The sequence below is a fragment of the Idiotropiscis lumnitzeri genome, chromosome 14, assembly GCF_059441095.1.
Source record: "Idiotropiscis lumnitzeri isolate Australia: NSW breed Sydney's pygmy pipehorse chromosome 14, RoL_Ilum_1.0, whole genome shotgun sequence".
In the NCBI taxonomy this organism is placed as follows: Eukaryota; Metazoa; Chordata; class Actinopteri; order Syngnathiformes; family Syngnathidae; genus Idiotropiscis; species Idiotropiscis lumnitzeri.
The window spans coordinates 16533288-16553766 of NC_142404.1; the positions used below are offsets into that span (position 1 = coordinate 16533288).

Genomic DNA, 20479 nt, shown 5'->3' on the forward strand with positions numbered 1-20479 from the left:
TGTACACAAGCACCAAGGACTTCCATGGGAGCTGTCGAAATGATAAAAGCTTTATTGCTTACAACACTGTTTGACTACAGCAACGCGTGTAGTTCACGTTTATTAACGTCAACATATGAAAACTCATACATTTTAAATAGAAACAACGCAAACGAGGGGCATTTAGTACCACAAGTCAAACCTGGTCTTTCCCAAAATTAGAAATCAATACGGAGATACTATTCCAAATAAACCGTCATAAAATGATATTATTACAACTCTGAAAAATCATCTTTATAATTTATAGAATTGCTCTCATCTCATTTCCTGGTCCAGGAAAAAAACAGTAATGCATTTAATGCAAGACAGCACATGGCACAAAATAAGAGATATATTAAATTATGCAAATCAACGGAGGCCGTTACTGAAATGTGAGCAAAACAAAATACAGCAATTAATACATTAAATCTATGTACAGTGCCGATCAAAATAGGTCAAAGAAAAAAGCTGCTTGGCTCGTGTGCCGAAAAAGGTTTCAGGACCAAAAACCAGGATGTTGCCCTCCTGAAAGAGAACAAAATATAATTTAGAAACGTTATGCAGCAATTATTAAAGTACTTTAGAGAGAAATAGAAAAAAGTTCCTTACAGTAGATCAGATTTCGTCATAAGGCACGGCTGTGTGCGAATCTGTCCTTCCGTCCATCTGCACCAGCTCACTTGGCGACGACGGCTGCCCTTCGCCTCCTTTTTCATTCACCTCCTCATCGGCCTGCGTTGAGAAAAAAAAAAAAAAATCAGATTGAACATTTTGCTAAAAATTCATTGTGATTGTTTTCAAACTGAATCTGAACATAAGAGGAGTGGAATTGTGTCTTGAAGGAACGTTTTCAGTTAAGTGTATTACGGCCATACTCATTAAGTCCAAACATTAAAAGATTTTAAATATTACAATAATGTGTTTTGTCACACGATCAGGCCTCATATTTTTTTTTCTATACGCCACAAGATGGCAGCAGAGCTCAGCCTACGTCTAAACGCTCCTTCACTCACGTAAATTGTGTCTCCTTGGCACCAAGATGGTGGCAAAGCACAACTTTTTGTCTCAGTGAAGCTCCTCAATTCAGTTCGTTGGGAACAAGAAATCAAAAGTGCCTTGAGATGCGAGTTTAATTTGTTTGGTGACCATGCTCACAAGTCAACTCCATTTCCTCACTGAAATGAATCAAAAAGTCAGCAATCCCAAAAAACTGCAATTTATGATATTGTTCAACTGAAACGTACGGTAATTAAATCATTCAACAGAATGAAAACAAAATAAAGCTTTTTGCTTCCATCCATTGATTTCTTTGCTTTGGCCACCTGGGGGCAGTATAATCACAAACATACAAAGGGACGACAAATGGAGACTGCCTTAGCGCCTCAGTGAGCTGCAATATTATGAATTGTTCTTTGCAGAGGAAAGAATATGTGGCTCATTTTTGCTTTATGTTCAACTTTGACAGCAAACTTCAACCGGGAAAGGAAATAAACAGCTTTTTTTCTGTGAAGCTGAGGTCATTGCCACCATTCAGTGCATTTTATCTAAAGCTTTTGCTCACAAGCCCAAAAAAGTCCCAGGGCACCACTACTACTTTTAATGAGAATTAAAAAAAAAAATCCATGAATAGGTGAACATGTGAGGAAATCAATCAATGAGAGCTCCATGCAGGTGTACCTAATGACGTGTCTCATGATGCTATATTTGCAAACGTATGAATGATGTGACCGTTATAACGCACCTTAAACTTTGTCCCTGCATTTTGCTCGCTGAGCGATTTGCGATTTTCAGCAGGAGAACATGGTTTGACCGGAGAGCTGGGTGCTTTGGGGCTGTGGGGCAGCGAGTGGCTCCGCTTCACGGCCGAGGACACGGCCTGAGCGAAGCGGGACGGCATGGCGGGGGAATAAGGCCTGGGGGCTGCGAAGTTCCTCAACTTCTCCAAGCTTAACCCGAAGCTCGGCTCTTTGGCCGGGAGGCTGCTCTGCCTGGTCACACCCGTGACTCGTACGTTGGCCGCTTCAGTGCCGCCCTGCATGGGAGGAACAGGAGGCGGCGAAGGCAACGTGGCTCGGTCTACTTGATCCCCCATGTGGCCAGGAGAGGAATTGGCACCTGGGCTCTTCTCTGCGGCCGACGTTACATAATACCCAGGTATCTTTTTGTGCTTGGACAATTGGAAAGATCCCGGCTTTGGTTTAGTTGCGGGCGGAATTTTAGTCGCCTTGACTACTTCTAGTGAAGCTGCTTGAGAGGAGCCATCTGCTTTTGGCGAGCTGCTTGGAGATGAGGCGTGAGTGGCTTCAGCGAGGCATCCGTTGACAGTGCTTGGTGCGGTAGTAGTCGTGGTGCTCAGTATTTGGTCCCTGGGTGTGATTGAGTGCTCGCCAACATCTTCCGTGGCAACGGGGGGCGTCTCCAGTGTGAGTGCCACTTCAAAATACCTCAGCTTCTCGTTGGATTTCGGAGGCACGATGGTGTACGTCGTCATCCCCACCTTGGGGATGTAGTCCCTGGTTAACTCGTTGGAAGGCTTCGGCTTCGGCTCGGGTTGCGAGGCGGCGTCGGGCGCTGCTTTTGGGGCAACTGGCGGCGGCGATGTTTGGCACGTCACAGAGGCTTGGCTACATTTGAGGTCGGTGTGGAGAGTCTCATCCGGTGCGGCGATCTCCTTCTTCTCGCGGTCCGCCGATTCCAAACCAGGCTCAGGGAGAGGTTGGAAATCTGTTTGCACCCGAGCGTCCTCGCCAGCGGGACGGGACGCGGTAATAACCCCCGAGCTTATCGACTCCTCCACGGGGGCGGTGATGTTTTCCGGACTGGAGGTAGCCTGGCATTTATCTTGATTTGGCTGGCACACCAGGAGGTCACTTGTGACGACTTCACTCTCGCTCGCAGGCGCTTCGCCGGTGCAGTGATCGAGTTCAGGTTCAACTTGACTCGAGACACTCGCTGTGGAAAAGAGAAGCATTCACCGATGAGACAGGTTGGGGAAACCTGAAAGCAGTTCAGTCCTCCATTTTTTTTGTTCGCTACTGGTTCTATTGAATCGGTTGGAACTCACATGTCAACTTCTAAAAAAATTTTTTTGTTTATTATTTAAATGCTAACTTGTAATTATTAATATTATTAAGTATTATTCCGTTAAGCATATTGGAGGGGCCAAACATCAGAATTTTGGCATTCGCACACAATTTTTCTACAGAATTTGCATCTAGTTGGAATAGTATCTCTCAAACTATTTCCAAGGAAACACCCAAAGAAATTATTTTGGCAAAATAAAGCCATACCCGCCAGTTGAGTCGAATCTGGGCCAGCCGGCGTCCTCTCATCGCTCTGAATAACCAAATCACTCGTGGAGCTCTGTGACCGACTGCCAGAATAAAGAAAATTCAAGGAATTACAAGTATTTCCAAGAAGAATTCACAAAAAACAGTTCCGCTTTGAAAAATCTTGGAATTCGTACTTGCCATCTGAGGACAGATCAGGAAACTGATCGTCCCCACAGCCCTTGTCAGACATCGAGCTGACACCGGGGTCTTCTCTCTGGCTGTCACTCGCCGCTGCCAAAGTCTCCTCCATGATCTCCTCCAGTGTTTTAGCGCCTGCAGAGTCTGGGGGAAAAAAAAAAAATCACATTTTGAACTTGTGAACCTGCTTCAGCGATTAAATGCCAACTTTAATGTTGGGCCTATTTGCAATTTGTAAATGCTATGTTGACAATAGAGGACTGCGGTCACATTTACAACAATATTTCCTTCGGCATATTGCTAATTGTGGGTGATAATAAAAGATCACATGCGCAGAGGTAATTTCAAGACAACTCGAACAAAAGCAGAGTATAACCAAGCATGTGATATTGATATCTGCGAAGCAGCACAAGACGAAGGAGCTCATAAACATCAGAGGAAGGAGACATGAGGAAAAGTTGAGGAATGTCCGTTCGGCGCGGTGCGCACTGAGGTCAAACTTCCTCTCGGCGACAACGTTATATATTTCTTTTCTGATGTAAACACACCAAGTCTGTTTTTCAAAGACCCAGGCTGGAACGTTAAATATGCTTATTGTTGTTTTTTATTGCTTTGTGTTCAGTCCGCGGTGGAACTTCCTTCACAGGGCGATACAATAATGGTAAAATGCGTGCGGACAATTACCGGAAAGTAACTCCAAAGGCAGCTAATTCCACCTCAACCTGGAAAAATACACAGCCTATGAAAACATGCGATCCTTTGAAATTCAAGGACAAATATGAGCTTCCAGAAGTCACTCTAAATATTTCACATTTTATATTGTCATCAAATTGTCATTCCGTGGCCTAATTGATGACTTAAATTGACGTCGTTAATCAATATACTCCAAAGTGGATAATACAACAAGGACATTTGATGTCAATGCGCTTCAAGAAATGTGATCAAAATCACTCATAAAAAAAAAATATAATTAAAAGGTCAACTGTGCAACCCAATGAAGTGGCGAATAACGTCCAGCAGGGGGCATAAGAGTCCATCTATCCAAACAAAGAAGCTTATCCTCACAAGGGTCACAGAAAAAAAACAAATACGTAACCAGGTCAGCAGCAAATTTTGGGTGGATGGGGACAATAATCCAAACTCTCATTAAATTATGGATGTGACAAAGACAAACCTTGCACATTTTCTTGAGGAGGAACCGTTTCAGGGGCAGCACCGCTCGGTGATGTCGGAGGTGGAGGAGCCTTGCGCTTGGTTCTCTTTAGTGACGACTCTGCTGAGGAGCCGCGACTTAACCCGGAAACCTACAACACATGAAAATAAATAAATAAATAATGAAATCATTACAACTACAACTAGTAGTAGTTATGAGATATTTTATCATTGCTTTCTCTAATGGCACCAATAGAATCGAAAACTTTACATGTCATTTGACAAAAGAAGAGCAACCCAGAAAATGAGCAAAATGCCCTGAATGAGGATTTTAGCTTTCGACTTTACCACCATAATTGTTTACAAACAATCGAGCTATATTGCGTTAATATTTGTAAATTTGGTTGACCGACCTCGAAGTCCAGTGAAGAAATCGGCTCAGAGTAGAGCCTCTGGCGAGTGGCGAGGTCAGCGTGGCAGCTTTGAGACACGACGATGGGGGGCTGAGGCGCCCGTCTCTTCTTGGGCACATCCCCGACAGGCGACGTCGGCGACATCAGCGGTGGCGAGCAGGAGCTGGGCAAGGCCATGCTGAGCGGTCGAGGCTTGCTCACAAGCACCGGAGAAGCCGGGGCACTGGCAGTCGTGGCCTTTAAAGAGCAAACATCCAATCAGGACATGATAAGACCTCTGCTCCGCAAGCGCACGGCGCGTGGTCGGCCAATGGAAAAGCTAAGTCAACAAACCTCCCTCTCAATGTTTACGTTTACCTACTCAATACTCATGCAGTGGAATTGTAACCAACTGCTCGGGTCCGTGCACACGGCGGGGAAAGTTGCTACATCGTGTGCCTTATCTCGTAAATTTCTCGCGCGGACAAATGAAGAGGCCAGTGAGTATATACATACCTGCTCGGATGTTTTCTTGCTTTTTCGAAACTTGCTGAAGAGACCCTTGTTTTCTTTTTCTTTCTGATTTTTATCTTTTCCAGGCATCACTGCAACGAAGAAGACATGTGTGAGGCGGAGGAGTTTCAAGCAGGAAAAAAAGTAAATTATTAAAACAGACCCCCCCCCACCTGTATGTGTGGGTGAGGCCGGACACGCAGGAGAGTCGGTGTGTCCTGCAAACGGAAAAAAAATAACAAGTGAGATGTCGTAAATGTGTGACAAAAGCCATGACAAAATATGCCAGTTTACCTCTCGTATCTCTTGCATAAACCTCCCTGATTGCGTAATCATTTAGGGAGCAGGACAAGTCCAAAGGGGCCAGCGATTGCACATCTCGCAACAGAATTGTTGTCTCCTCTGCAAATTCACACTTCTCACAGATTGCGGGTAAGAGTTGAGTCAGAGGGCTCTGAGGATTCACTCGTAAAATGGCCTTCTGGGTCTTCTTGTAGTTTATCACCATCCGAACAGTGGCCTGAAGAGAGAACAGAGAAAATTTTGATTCAAACAAATAAAGTGCGGTGTGCCGTGGCGCCCTTGAGGGACGGTTGGATGTACCTCCGGCTTTTGAGGACCCGTCTTCTTATTTTTATCCTCGCCTTTAGGTTTGAGTAAGATCTTCTCCGCGTGCAAGTTTCCGATGAGAGCGCTGGGCTTGAGTTTGACGTTGTGGCGCCCGGCCGTAATCAGTTCCAAGGTGTAACTGGACGGGTTGAGGTGATACCTCGCGCAGAGAGTCACTAATAGATCCATGAGAGGTTTGCTGCAAAACACACGTAGCACAACATTTGCATGGTGGACGGGAAAGAGGAGTGGTGAAACCTCCCGTACCAGTTATGATATGCAAAGTTGCGGGATCAAAGCACATTCGCAGTGTTCTGTAAGCGTTAAATATTCAGAATGAGCGACGCGGTACAACCCAACGCAACTGTCAAGCAGTGTGAGGTTAATTTGGGATGTTTCTGTGGCGAGAAAGCGAAGTGTGGAGAGTCTCTGTCGTTGAATGGGAATGGATCATTGCCATCAGCCTCTCAAAAATAGCAGCAATCTTTCCTTCTTGTTCACTAGTTCCCAAATTGTGGCAATCTGCTTGTTCCTTGACAACCGTGCCATGTTTTTGTGGTTCAATTGGAAACAAGATTGAACGTGCAGCCTCAAAACTCAATAGAGGGTCACAGTGCTTTCAATGCAGCGTGTCAGTAGATATGTGGCGCACTAGCCAGGTGTCCACAATTTACGCAAGGCGTTATCTTAACTGTCGCATTGCACTGGAATACAATGCCTTTGAAGGGAATCCACAAAATAAATCATCCAAAACTGCTGTGAGTGTGCTAAGAGCGACCTTTGGACATAGAAAAGAAAGCAAAGAATCCTTTTTATCGTGATTGGTGTGATGTTTCTCAAGAGGCCGAGGAGCAAGCGATCCATCGATGAACGGTTTCTAAAGTAAGATCTGCTTTTTTCAGGGTCGATACAGATAACGATTATTAATAGTCATGGAGGCCGATAGCTGATATTTCACGCCGATATTCATTTGTTGAAAAAAAGGAGGAAATGTTGTTAAATCTATTAGTTGTGAGTTGTAGTAGACTGACATGTATTCAAATGTCTGCAGTCTATTGTCGTGCATGTGACTCGAGGTGAAAAAGCAAACAGGCAGCTTGCTTCTGATTGGCTGCTACCCACTTCACAAGGAGCCAATCAGATGGTGCTGTGGGCTGGCCGATCTGCTTCTGCGGGCAGGGCCACCAGCACAGCAAAGAGAGAGTGCTGCAGCGAGCCAAAATAAACCAGCTTTTAATTTATAGGCTTTGAAATTTATTAAAAAGGCCCATGCCGGTTTAAAAACAAAACAAAAAAAAAAAACAGACCACATACGAAGCCCGTCCCGCACAATATGCGGCGAGCGGCTTTTGATAAAGCGTTATGATGAGTCATACATGTTGATAAACTTCCGTTCTGTGGTGCCTTATGTTGGCACATTTCAGCGTTGGCGTCATGTTTGTAAATGTCTTGAAATGCATTTACCTCCCATGTACTGTGGTCATCTTTTCCACACCATCCGGCAAAACAACCACCAAAGAGAGATCTTTATCGACGAGCTTCTCCTTGTGGTCCATGGTGAAAGGAGCGTTTCCTGGATACCACTGTGAGAAATCAGAGGAATCCAAATTCTTCAGTCCCGGCGGGGATGGGGCTCTGCTTTTGGTCGACACCCTGTTGCGGAACAAAAATGTGTTATTTAGTTGGATTCTTCAAATGGGAAGTATTCTGCTAATTGCTTCAAGGCAGATAACAATGTAACATATTTTGGGGAAAATAAATATTCTTTTCCCAATCTTAGACAGCACTCCGATTGAATTGATTCCCCTTGAGCCTGTGGCTCTATCACAAGACAGACCACTGAGGTTGACAAGACAAAGTAGTCACAAGATATCAAGGGGACATACGTACTGTTTTTACTCATTAAGCCCCAAGACGTCCGCAAATGGGCACACGACCGATATTAAGAGCAGGGTTCGGAGGGTCACTTTAAAAAGTTATTCTGTCGACATTTATATGTACACAGTCACTAGTTACCTGTTAAAAAGTGAAGAAACATATTGCAAGGACCATAAAATTTTAGCAAGGTAACTTGACGATTTTTGGATTGCAAACATGTTAATGTTAATTACTATACAACCTCATTTATTTTTTTTCCAAGTCAGTTCGAGTCACAGACAGCACCCACACAACTTACGTGAGGGAATTACCATTTCAATTATTTATTAAAGAAAAAAAATACCACAAATGACTCCCTAATAAAACATATCATGGCCCTGCTGTGGAGAAGTGGACAAGCCGAGCATGTTGTCAGTCCAGCTACAGATAAACCAAGTTTTTTGCAGACCTTTTGCCCTGAATTGGAGCCTGCTCAAGTCTCATGTGGGGGTACGGAGGAATCTGAGCAATGTGAGGTCACAGGCTGTATGTACTGAGGCATGTCTAGCGAGGGATTATTTGCCTTGCTATGAGGGTGAACAGTCCTTAATATCATCGACATGAAATCATTCTCACTGCCTTCAATCACCAAGAGATGCGGACATGCCATTGTGACAACCGATCTCTTTTGGATTCATCCCTGAGAGTACAAGTGAATACTTGGACTAACATCTACAAACATTCCTTTAAGGCACAAGTGGGCAAACTTCTTGATTGGCGGGCCACAAAGGGTTCTAAAATTTGACAGAGGGGAGCAGATGGATGGAGGGTTTTGGTAACCTCACCTCATCGGAGAAAAAAAATACATTAAATTTTAAATTAAAATGAACAAAAGCATGACAACAAAAAATATCAGTGTTTGACACACCACAGTATTTAGAAAATAAAACATTAACAAGGTTTATTCATTTCATTTTTTTCATGTTTGGCGGGCCGGATTAAAACGTTGGAACGGGCCGCATGTGGCCCCCGGGCCGTAGTTTGCCCACGCCTGCTTTAAGGAGTCATGGGCATTTAGTGCACAGAAAAGTAGGATAGGTTCGACCAAAACAGTGCTTTCAATTAAAGTGGAGTGTGTTGTAAGTTAGCATTAAGCTAGCTGATGTTAATATGAGGCAAAGTTCAAGGGTTTATCGAAATAATGTGGGGACAACAAGCTGTAAACTGAACTGCATCTGAGGTCAACTTTTAAATATGACTCAACGACTAATTATTTACTTGCTCTTTCTAATATATTTTTTTAAGTAACCCATATTATTCTAGGCTAAAAAAACGATGCTACCCTACGGGTGATTTACACGAGCGCCCTCGTAATTTTCCATTTTCCAACACAATAAAAGAAAGAAAGTCTTTCACATGGCTTTAGGGCAACAGATCCAATCAGATCGGGGTGAAGCATGTGCCTCTCACGACTGCAGCAACAATACGAGCTAGCTGTCGTTAGCGTGAGAGATATCAGCAACAACGTTTAGCAGGCGTGAAGAAGGAAAACTGGGCCTTGAGAATATGTACACAATGTCGCTTAAGGTTTCTTCATACACGGTAATTAAATATCCCGGAGTGCAACAGTCTATGACTGTAGTTCATTAAAGGATTAAGTTGAATTATTTATCGTAGCAAATAGCAAAGCGCTACGTAGCTTGTTCATTATATTATAATTGGGTGTGTATGTTTTCATCTTCATAATTTTTTATTTTTTTTTGGACCGGTGCGTCTTATACGCTGGAGCAACTTATAGTCCAAAAAATGCGGTAATTGGAATTAAGGTAGAGTTTATGTTGCATGACTAACTGTGGTTAACTTTTTTTTTTTTTTTTTTTTTACACTTGTGACAACTTACAATTACTTTTAACGAAAACTTATTTTCTTGTCAAATAAAATATGGTCAACCTAAAAAAAAAAAAAAAAAGTCCCTTTTCCAATACATCTGCCAAATAATTGGATGTGGTGGTTCAACTTTACTTGCGTTTCCGTTTACCAACAAAAACTGCAATGTTCAGACTTGTGAGGAGCAATTGGGGAGCATCTCAAGACGGACGACAGGAAATTGAAAAGAGAATAGACAACAGCAAAACAGAGCAAATATTTCCGCTTCAAAACCTTGAGTCTCGTGCAAAATTCTGACTTCATGCGTCTGGTTGTTTGGTTGACATTGGCGGTGGAATTATTTGCTGAGTGGTTAACACATTTGGCCCCCAGTTCTGAGGTTGGGGGTTTGAATCCGTGCTGCGCGCTTCTTATGTTCAACAAGCTGGTGCGAATTATCGCCGAGTACTTCGGCTACCTCCCACAACGTGCATGATTCATTCTAGAGGTGTAAAAAAAAAAAAAAAAAAAAGTCAGTTTATGGTGTAAATAACCGGCGATTGGCAGGCTATTAAGCGAGCAGTGACATTTCCGCGACACCTTCAGAAGGTGACAGCCTCTCAGACGAGGGCGTGAGCAGTCTTTTTTTTTTATGCAAGCAAGACATGTCGCAGCTCGACTGCGCTTTGACAAGGGCTTCCCATGCTCGCAAGCAAGATTGTTCAACAGCACGCTGCAAGTACTTGACGACAGACCAGGAAGTAGACCGCCTCCTGTCATTGTGTCGCCCCCGCTGCTTTCGTCGTGCACGGATCTGCTGCGCTTCACTAGTGCAAACAACATGAAAAACAAACATGCTCGTTGGCCACACCAAAGATGACGAGAGTCATACAAGACAAATGCTGCTTAAAAAAAAAAAAAAGAAAAAAGGATACTGAAACGGATGTCTTGATAAAACTCAAGTTAATTATTGCGGTTCAAATCACACCATATGCAAGTTATGTCCAGTATGCAGAATTTGGGCGAGAGCAGTTTTTGGAGGACTGAAAGGCAAAGTCCTCACATTCCAAACATTTGGTTCCAGCTGGCACGATCCCATCCAGTCAGAGTGCTTTTATTTAAAAATAAACAGACAAAGATTAAATGACAATAAATCTAATCTTGCTCACACCTTCGGACAGCATTTTTTTCCCCTCCCAAAACTGGTCCACTCAATTCTTCACCAAAGTTGTCAAACTACACGGCACAAGCTCCAACACGCCACGATACCGCCACATAGTCAAAACAAAATTCAACCTCTTCTGGGACTTGAGGAAAACTTGTGTGACCGCCGAGTTGCCCAAAAAATGTGGAGCGCAGGTGTGACGGGCCTTCTTCACCCCCCCCCCACCTCCTCCTCCTCACGTTGCCAACATTTCATTCCACCCTCTTACCTCACGCTGCCTCTGCTCGGCTCTCCTCCATGATGTCGCTTATCTCAGATGGACCGAACGCTATCGAGCAGAGCCTCCAAAGGCCCACCTTCATGCCACGCCTGAGCCGCAGTATCACAAACGCGTCTCTCCTCCGCCTAAATCCTGCTAGGCGGGCTTGGGGAAAAGCTGCGGCGCATGTATGTTGATAGCACTCGCCCGCGGTCACGACAAGAAAAGGTATAAGCTGCTTTGTGCAGACATGAACCTGTGGGCGGGGCCACGGGAAGCACTGTACATTCCAAGCACGTGGCTCCGGATAAATACGATGCTCATTTGACCATTCCACTCTTTTCTAATCATGACTGACCTAATCAGGACAGAGATTACTGCGTTAACATAGCAAATGGGGAACGGAGGTTGAAAAGAAATGTGGAAACATCAGCGCTCAGAAATGTAATTGAATCAGGCTCGGTTTAGAATTTGTTTTCATTGAGAAACTTTTTTTTTTTTTTTTTTTGAAGCCACACCTTGCCCCTGAGTGACTCACTCCTAAATCATGTTGAGGGCTTGTCTGTTGAGCAAAGAGTGGCACAAAAATAACCACTCAGGTCCAAATACACTTAAAACAAACGCTTACGTGGGATGATTTCATTCAAAGCTGCAGCGAGTGCTACTTTGGATATCTGATACCAATCCCCCCCCCCCCCCCCAGAGTGATAGCGGTATGAGTATTCACTCTTAAGTACCCGCCGATACCAAATGCATGTTATACATAAAAATTCAATTAACATAATGACAGGAAATTGAGATCAAAGACATTTTTTTTCTTTCTGACTTTTCTGGTCTGACCAGCGGTGAGGTTGCCCAGTCAGTTAGTTTACCACAGAGTGCGCTTCCGAAAGCACGGTGTGGAACACAAACACAAAATATAGGTTGCATACAGGTACCAAAAAAAAAAAAAAGTAGGCTACAAGTGAGTATAGCACTCTGTATAATGCAAACAGGTAAGAGAATTTGCTGTTGCCTGTACTGCATTGAAAAGGAAAAATATAGCTTATTAATTCACTGAATGATCACATGCCGTTATTCTCTGTCGATGAAAGTAAAAATATGCACGAAATACTGTTTGTAATGCAGAAAGTCATAACACACAAATTTCAAATTTGCTGAGCAAATAAACGTTCAAATTTCAGAGGTAAAACACAATGCCCTCACACATCTCTACCAACTACAGAACAAAATTTATACGTAAAGAGAGAAGTCAAAAGCATTTTAGAACTATAGAATGATGGCAAATTGTTAGAACTGAATGTTGAAAAAAAATTGTTACGGTTTAGCATTTACGATTTTGCATATTTGTTGTTCTTTTTTTACAGTTTGTTGTGCAAAAAGCAATACTTTTATTGCTTGGGCGCCATCTAGTGGCAGTTTGGTCCCAAGGAACTATGCTGAAGTGAGATGAGGAGCTTTTGTTAAGAGAAAAGTGGTGCTTTAACGCAATCAAATATGTATGCATATTCTTTTGACAGTCGGTACTTCTAAATGGGGACAGAAATTAAAATACTTTATCAGCCTTCGTTTGTCACTATTCATTGACAAGGGCCAGATGAGGCAGAAAGAAAACTTGATCCTCATAATCATCACTTAGGGATGGACCGTTGACAGATGACCGCGTGTGTTTCTGAGGAATGGAGGGCCAGGGGTGCAACGCGTGAGGCACAACAGAGTGGGGTTAAGATAATTCAATTTGGATTAAAGATGGATGAAGTTGTCCGTGAGCACAGCAAGAGGAGGTCCTTGGTATGCAAGCTCATATCTGCAGGCATAACAGGGGGGACGGGGGGCGAGTAGGGAGTGGGGTGGGGGTGGGGGGGTCCTTATTGCGACAGCTCTACTTCAAACAGGAAATAAAAGTCAACCTGGGAAGGATCATTCAAAGTGCAGATGACTTGACAGGATTTTTCTGATCTCGGAAAAGCAGTCATTTTTGGGGGGAATTTTTCTTTTGGGGGGGGGGGGGGGTTGGAGGTTTAGGACTTGAAACATCCTTGTGATTTACTAGTGCAGTCACGACTTCAGAAATGTAACCCATTTCCAAATTTGAGGTTTTCTCAAATACAAATGAAAGGAGTGTTGCGAGGGTATGTTGGAGTGTGGGAGTGTGTCAAAGGGGTGGAGCTTAAGCGTCTCTCACACACACTGACTGGCAGAAGGGTGGTTGATCCCCGAGGAAAGACACAACACAGCGGGGCCATGAGCTGCAGCTGGTAATGTGGTGAGAGGTCACTCACGGTAAACACAAGCTTTTAAAAAGAGGTCTGGAAAGGCCATTACTTCATAAATTGTGCAGGACGGAAGGAAATTAGTGAGGCGGGGCAAAAGGGGACCAAGGAACTCTGGAAGAATTTGCGACTTCCTGTGTCAATTAAATCCACAGGTTTTTTTTTTCCCCAAAGTCTTTTTTTCCCCAGATGAATAAATGAAACGGAAATAAATAACACAATGTAAGCAACAACCACAAATCAAGTCCACATAACCCAAATTCTGTAAATCTATTTTGGTATTGCTGTACATTCGCTCACAGAAGGAAGAAAAACACTTGTTGATGAATTGTAGTTTACGTTATTGCACAATATGAGGTGACCCTTTTTTTTTCGCCTTGCGCTCAATACTCCATACTAAAGAAAACTAAAACTAATACTAAAACTGATAAAAGCTAATCTAAAAGTTGAATTTTCAAATAAATAAGGTAAAATAAATTCATTAAAACTAACAGAATTTAAAAAAACTAAAGCCAAAAATAAAAAATAAATTAAAAAATATATTTTTTTAAATTATTAAATCATTATTTAAATCAATAACTAATATAAGTTAGTTAATGCTCAACTAGTTCTAATAATGCAAGAGCTAAAATGTTGGTTGTTTTAGCTTAGCTGTAACGACGCTGTTGAGAATTGTCACCAAAACTAAATTGCAAAAAAACTTGGGTTTTGTATTATTTTTTTTCCATTCGCCTTGCACATGAAACACATTTAATCACCACTTTGATTACCGTATCACTTTAGCTACCAACCATTTGGACACAACGTATTGTGCTTTTTATTATACAAACGTCCTTTCATTTGGAATAATGCAGTATTGCTTGCAACAGATTTCTGAAAGCTCTTTTTCTCTTTGCTTATCACACCAGACGAGGGCTCAAAAAAGAGAGGGGAAGCATTTGACTAAAAAAAATGATCTCACAACGAGATCTGAACGAGTATGAATGCAGTCGACGAAAGGATCACGCAAGGTTTTGAAAAGGCAACTATCACGTCTCCTCGTACCGGGAGTCCAACAGATCCGCGTAGCAAAGAATGTTAGGTGGAAAGATTTATCTCCCATTCTATGGCTCTCTTCTGGCAACCTGCTTGAGGTCAAGGCAGTGACAATAAAACTCAAACCCGAGAGCCCGTCGGCCGTGAATCGACGTGTTTATCTGCATAAATATCTCGTCTAAACACTGACAATCAAGGTCACATCAATTCTGATAAACGTGTTGTGTAGAATGGCGGAATGTTATTGCAGATAAGTGAACATTTCTATTAGCGGCGCACAAAGGGCTAATTCATGCCGCATTTTTCACAGGCCGAGAGTGGGAGGAATTTAACTGTCACGTCCTGGAAGAGAGTTGTTCCAGAAGCGGGCCTTGCGCCAGTGTTCAACATCGATCTGTGCGGCAGGTCGAGAGGATCATGGGCAAAGTATGAGTACTTCTAATGAATAATAATGATAAATAAGTGGAGGGGGGAAAAAAAAAAAAGACAAAATTGCTTGATCCCGGGCAAAAACAGCTGTGCTGATAATGCGTGCGATTGTGCACGCCACACAAATAAGTATTCTTTGGTGTTTACGGTCAATGCGTTGGCTCCGGCGTGGTGACAAAGACGAGCCATTCTTCCCAGTCCTTTGGCTCATTGCCCCGAAGTCCTGTGAGGCAGAATGCACCCGGGAGATCAAACATCCCCGTTTTCGCTTACTGTACTCGAAAAGCCTCATGTGCCTTTTCGGAACAATGGTTTTAACGGCTGCAAAAAAAAAATAATAATAATAAATAAAGATTTTCAACTGTACTTGGCTTATTAAAAAAAAGGAGACCATTGCCATGGCAACTTTGGATCAGCTACTTTCATGGCATGTCATATTAGAAAACCAGTTTGGACGGCTCTCATGCGTGTTGCCGCTAGCGTCAACGTCACTGTTCAACGGTTTTTGAGCAAGGCTTGTACAAACTTTGCTGCGCGCTACACTCAGATTCTGGGTTCGACATACGGCTTGACACGAGCAAAGATCGTCACTAGTCAAGTGTAACTGAATCATTTTTCTGGACTTATGGTAGAGTGGTTGGGAATGAGTGGTCTAGTCGTATCTGTTTACGAATATTGTCTTTATGTTACACGGGAATTTTTCTTTTTAAATATTATAAAATAATAATAAATTATGATTATTTGTTCAGAGATTTACAATTTCAGCCTCATGACAGTAAATTTCTTCAGTCCTCCATGAATGCAGAACGTCATTGCGATGAATCAAAATAGGACATTGACAAAACTTTGCTTTTAAAAAATGTTTGTCCATTTTCCGCAATGACAATTCACAGAAGAAGAATCATCATTTGTCATTAAAACCCAACTGCGGTTTACACGTCAAATGTTACTTTGTCTACGTTGTCGTTGATATTTTTCCTGATTTTTGTGAAAACAGCTAGACCCTGGCTTTGATTTTCTATTTCCACTTTCTGACGACACGCTTCTTTTTAAAAATAGGAACAAACCAGAAGTCAACGGGATGAAATGAGAAATAGTTCATCTGTAAACGCCAATAAAATTCCAGACTGTCAGTATAACCGTCGGGAAATGACCGTTACTACAAGACTGATTTGACAATCAAAAGTTGTAAACAAACGAGAAGAAGACGAAACAAGATTAATATGACGTGAGCAGAGACTGAAATCTGATTGGATAAAAAAAAAAAAAAAAAAAAAAAAATAATAATCTGAAATCCTCATACGCTTAGCAGAAGCAATTTAACAAGAATGGCTCTGAAATGAGGGAGAAAAAGACATTTGGGAATAAAGGTAGCATAAATGCAGGTTCAAGTGCAGACAGGACACAGCTGGGAGAACACGAGGGCAGGTACGGAAACGATTAACGGCACATGACAAGGCCAGGTGAAATTCATCACAGATAAGAAGGAGCGCAAAACAGACACAGGCAAAGCTAATTACCAACTTTGGTAAATAAAGAAGGTCTGACGGAAAATAGCGCAGGAAGAGGCGCCGACGTGAGGAGAACGGTTGGGTTAGAAATCGCTTAAAAAAACGAGCATGAAGCTCATCAGCAATTTCAGCTTTGCCCATCTCTCTTTGGCATGTCGCGCGTCATGTGGGCAGCTGTGCAGCTTGGACCGCCCGCGTGTTTATGAACAGCTGTGGGGATTCGCAATACCTTAACGAATTCCACATTCTTCCCTGAGGAGAACCAGCGCTAGCATGTGAGATCATTCTTGAGTTTAAGGTGCGTCCAATTAGCCCGTGCCAAGCCATCAACAATGTGCCAGTTTATTTTTCCCCAGACCGACTATGACTCTCTTGACTTCAACTTGTGATGGAAAAATTGTTTAAAGAAACTTTTTCTTGGATGTAAATTTCCCTGAAAAAACCTTTTAGTATTATTTCATGTTTTTCTAGCAGTTGTCTTGCCGCTCTTTTTTTCCTGACGTGCCGTATTCAACACAAGCAACAAGGACAACCAAAGTAATCGCTCCCTTCTCTTTATTTTGGACTATTTTAAAGTCGCTACTTGATCAGAGCGTAATCTGCAGTTGGCTAAAAGTGAAACGGCCTCCCACCTGGACAGGCTGGTCAAGTGGTATCAGCGTCACAGTATCGGAGCATTTTTACAAGTACAGACCAACAGCATCCACGATAGTAGCGACTTGACCGTTTCTAGAATTGCAATCTGATACTTGGTATTAAGAAGTCAGGTACATCCGACACAAGCATGAACGCGCGAGTAATGAATGAGTCCTGGAGTTGAGCCAACCCGGTGCTCACTATTTGGACAATAAATGAAGAAGAACTTGGTAGGACGCATGCAGTCTTAACTTGACGGCCATCTGCAAAATATTGGCTTGCGAGACCACAGAACATGTGCCATCCCGTTTATAGAAAAGGGTGGCTAAGTTCTCTAAATAAACCACACATTTTGGTTCCCTCGCACTCGTGAGCTGCACTGAACAGAAATGTGCAATGAAATCAAACGGAGAAGTGACTTCAGTCAACTGTAAAACTCTCAAGTCAAATAAACATGCACACTTTTTTTGTGGGGGGTGGCGGGGGTTGGGATGCGGCGTGCGTGATCTCGCAAGATTTGACAGATTAAAAGAGAAGGATTGTTTCTTCTGGGTGCGTTTTGCTTTTTTGAAAAAAAATGGAACGCTGACACGGCGAAACCTCGACACATGACGCATGTTTTTCTTTTTCTTGGGCTTTTTGTGCCAGGTGAATAATACTTCAAAAATTCAGAAAAAAATAAAAAGTGGTGACAGTTACCCTGGAACTAATTATGTGTCTCCATTATTTCCTATGGGGAGAAAAAGCCATTTTAAATCCAAAGAAGTTGGATGTGGACGATCCTCCCAGCATGGATTGTGTTTCTTAGAAGTTCCACTGTGTTGAGACATAAAGTATGTGAATGCAAGATCCTGTATTCTCAAGAATGGAAAGTTTGCATCAGACAAAACCTCCTACTCTTCCTCTCACCTTCAAATTAAACACTCAAAAAAAAAAAAATGCTGTTAAATGTCAGAATTGCCTAAGGAGCAAGTAAGAAGCTCTGGAAACTCACTCCTCCTTTTTTTAATGATTTCAACCGCTGGAATACAGGCGTCTGACATCATCTCCCTGAACCAGAACTAATGGGAAATTCCATCGAGTCTTCTGCTAAAACCATCGCATGTGACATTTTGTTTATGGATATACAAGTAAGCACATCATTTATACAAGCAAGGAGGTGGGGGAGAAAAAAAAAAGGATTATCCGGTTCATCACGGTGACAGAGGCAAGAGTGTCGTGCCTGCTAAATATTTCCCATGACCTCAACATATGGTCAAGGCAAACTCTCACTAAAACTGGGAGAGCAGGAAATGGGGGGTGGTGGTGCAAGGGGAAGGGGTTGTTCAAAGATTGTTGAAAACATCGACAACAACTGTGATTTCGCCGAAATGTGCTCCGTGGAAGGAATGCGAGTCGTGTCAACGACCTTTTACTGACAAAGGTTGCATTGTGACGGCGCGCATCGCTCAGGACGGCTCAGGAGGGGCTTGAGGGGGACACACCTATGAAGCTCTCATTTAGTCATGAAAAAAAAAAAAAAAGGGGGCCGTGACAGCTCGTGAGAGGAATGACAAATGTTTGCTGCTGCTTACCTCTTAGCGGCGCTGCGTAGATGAGGCTGTGATAAATGATCATCCATGACTAAGCTCATCGGCTTGGCAAAATATACGGGACTGGGGGCGAGAAAAAGAATAAGTCATGCTTCATTATATCCGCATGAACGTTGCAACACTTTTTTTTTTATGTTGGACAGAGATATAATGAGGTCTAGATACTTGGGAAGAGGGAGAAAGAAATAGAAAGATTGAGACAATTAGAGATGAGAGATTACGGGTGTCAAACTCACGGCCCAGGGCCCTGATCCGGCCCACAACATCATTTCAGGTGGCCCGCGAAAGCAAATTATATGTTTCATGCTAGAATACCAAAATTGCAATGTCATCACTTTTTATAATAAACATATGGATGGATGGTTTGGACCAGTTTTTAGTGGCCTCTGATTTGAAAGATAACTTTCAATTTGTTATTTAATGAGGCGATCATTTATTTGGGTTGACAGATATAGCAGCTCTCCGAAGGCAACCCCAACTACAATGTGGCACGTGACAAAAATGATAAGACAACCCCCAGATGGAGAAAAAGTAAAATATGTAAAGAGATGCTGTGCCTCGTGTTTGATTGACATCAAAAGAAGTGATAGAGATAGAAAGGGAAAGGGAGGCAAATTGAGACTGAGAGAACGCAAAAGAGATAAGAGATAGTGAAAGAGAAATATGAAGAGGCTGATAGTTAAGAAAGTGAGTCAGAGATGAGATACTGTAGTTAGAGACAGAGAGAAGACAGAAAATAAATCTTACCATAAATGCAGAGGTGTTTCGAGGCGTTTTTCCACATCCATGAGTCGTCAGAGGGATGCGAGTTTGCTGTAACCCGCCACCAACATCAATTTGGGGAGGGAAAAGGGAGATTCATTCGCCCGAGTTCGCCGTTTTTCGCCTCTTTAAGCAACCCATTCCTCTTTAGTTTTTCACCGTGTCAAGCCTGACATTCGGAAAGTCAACGAGTACTGCGCTCGACTCGGGCAACTTTTTTTTTTTTTTGCCGCAATTTACATGATCCAGAAGACGCTGCCTGCTCGCTTGCCTTCCACACAGCAACGTTATTCGGTAAAACAAGGAGTGGGGCGTCCCTCTGCTCGGTTTGTGTCCATCCTGACTGGGCGTTTCAATCAAATCGTTCGCGTCGCGAATAACACCGCAACAAAAGAAAAAGGTTGAGGCACCGCGGAATGAAGTTTGAGGTAAACAAACCTTAAACAAACACACGACCAGAAATTCTTCTTTGCTGGTTTCCTTTTTATGAGCATTAGTGTGTCAACAGTGACTCCTTGTGGCAAGTAGTGGAAATGACCAACCATTCCTCCTCAAATAATTGAAAGCAGGGGAAATTTGACCATAAAGTCTACTACAACCTTTACTCGTGAACTGGATTGGCAGTTTTCTTAACTTTTGACTGCAATGGTTTCGAAATGTTTTATATAAAGTACCAGCTTAAAAATTACACTTTCGCTCCAACTACCACTTGATGGTATTGAGTGCACGATAACGTTTTGTCTCCACTATGGTGCCCACATGATCAGGAATGAATTTAATAAAACACATTAAGTAACACAGTAGCTCCGAGTGGTCGTCATAAAAAATGTTTTTTTTTTTTATTCCTGAAAATTGTATTGAATATTATTGTAACATTATACATGGTTTTAACATTAACATTGTGCTTATTATAGCAAATGGGAAAACACGGTACATAAAG

The 20479-nt window shown here is 42.6% G+C and overlaps 1 protein-coding gene across 3 annotated transcripts; it reads right to left on the minus strand.

Annotated features, from left to right (window-relative positions):
• Positions 1-27: 27 nt before the first annotated feature.
• cobll1b (cordon-bleu WH2 repeat protein-like 1b) lies at positions 28-20032 on the minus strand. Of its 3 annotated transcripts, XM_088315145.1 has the most exons (14): positions 19525-20032; positions 18760-18840; positions 7619-7807; positions 6149-6353; positions 5840-6065; positions 5719-5763; positions 5549-5637; positions 5054-5290; positions 4663-4792; positions 3485-3632; positions 3309-3391; positions 1760-2970; positions 628-750; positions 28-543 (listed from the first exon to the last, which is right to left on the minus strand). In XM_088315145.1, exons 1-13 carry the CDS (start codon positions 19563-19565, stop codon positions 634-636), a joined length of 2802 nt encoding a protein of 933 aa, XP_088171271.1. In that variant the 5' UTR covers positions 19566-20032; the 3' UTR covers positions 28-543; positions 628-633. The 3 variants fall into 3 exon arrangements, with proteins under 3 accessions (XP_088171271.1, XP_088171273.1, XP_088171274.1); XM_088315147.1 differs by lacking the exons at positions 18760-18840; positions 19525-20032 and adding an exon at positions 11311-11503; XM_088315148.1 differs by lacking the exons at positions 18760-18840; positions 19525-20032 and adding an exon at positions 10172-10313.
• Between the last annotated feature and the right edge of the window lie 447 nt (positions 20033-20479).

What these genes read in the sequence shown, in the direction of transcription:
- cobll1b (XM_088315145.1), bottom strand. Translation starts at nt 19,565, where the DNA reads ATGGATGTGGAAAAACGCCTCGAAACACCTCTGCATTTATG. An exon ending in TTATGCAAGAGATACGAGAG is followed by an intron (nt 5,764 to 5,839) that starts GTAAACTGGCAT and finishes TTCCGTTTGCAG; the next exon opens with GACACACCGACTCTCCTGCG. An exon ending in GGCCTCACCCACACATACAG is followed by an intron (nt 5,638 to 5,718) that starts GTGGGGGGGGGT and finishes TCTTCGTTGCAG; the next exon opens with TGATGCCTGGAAAAGATAAA.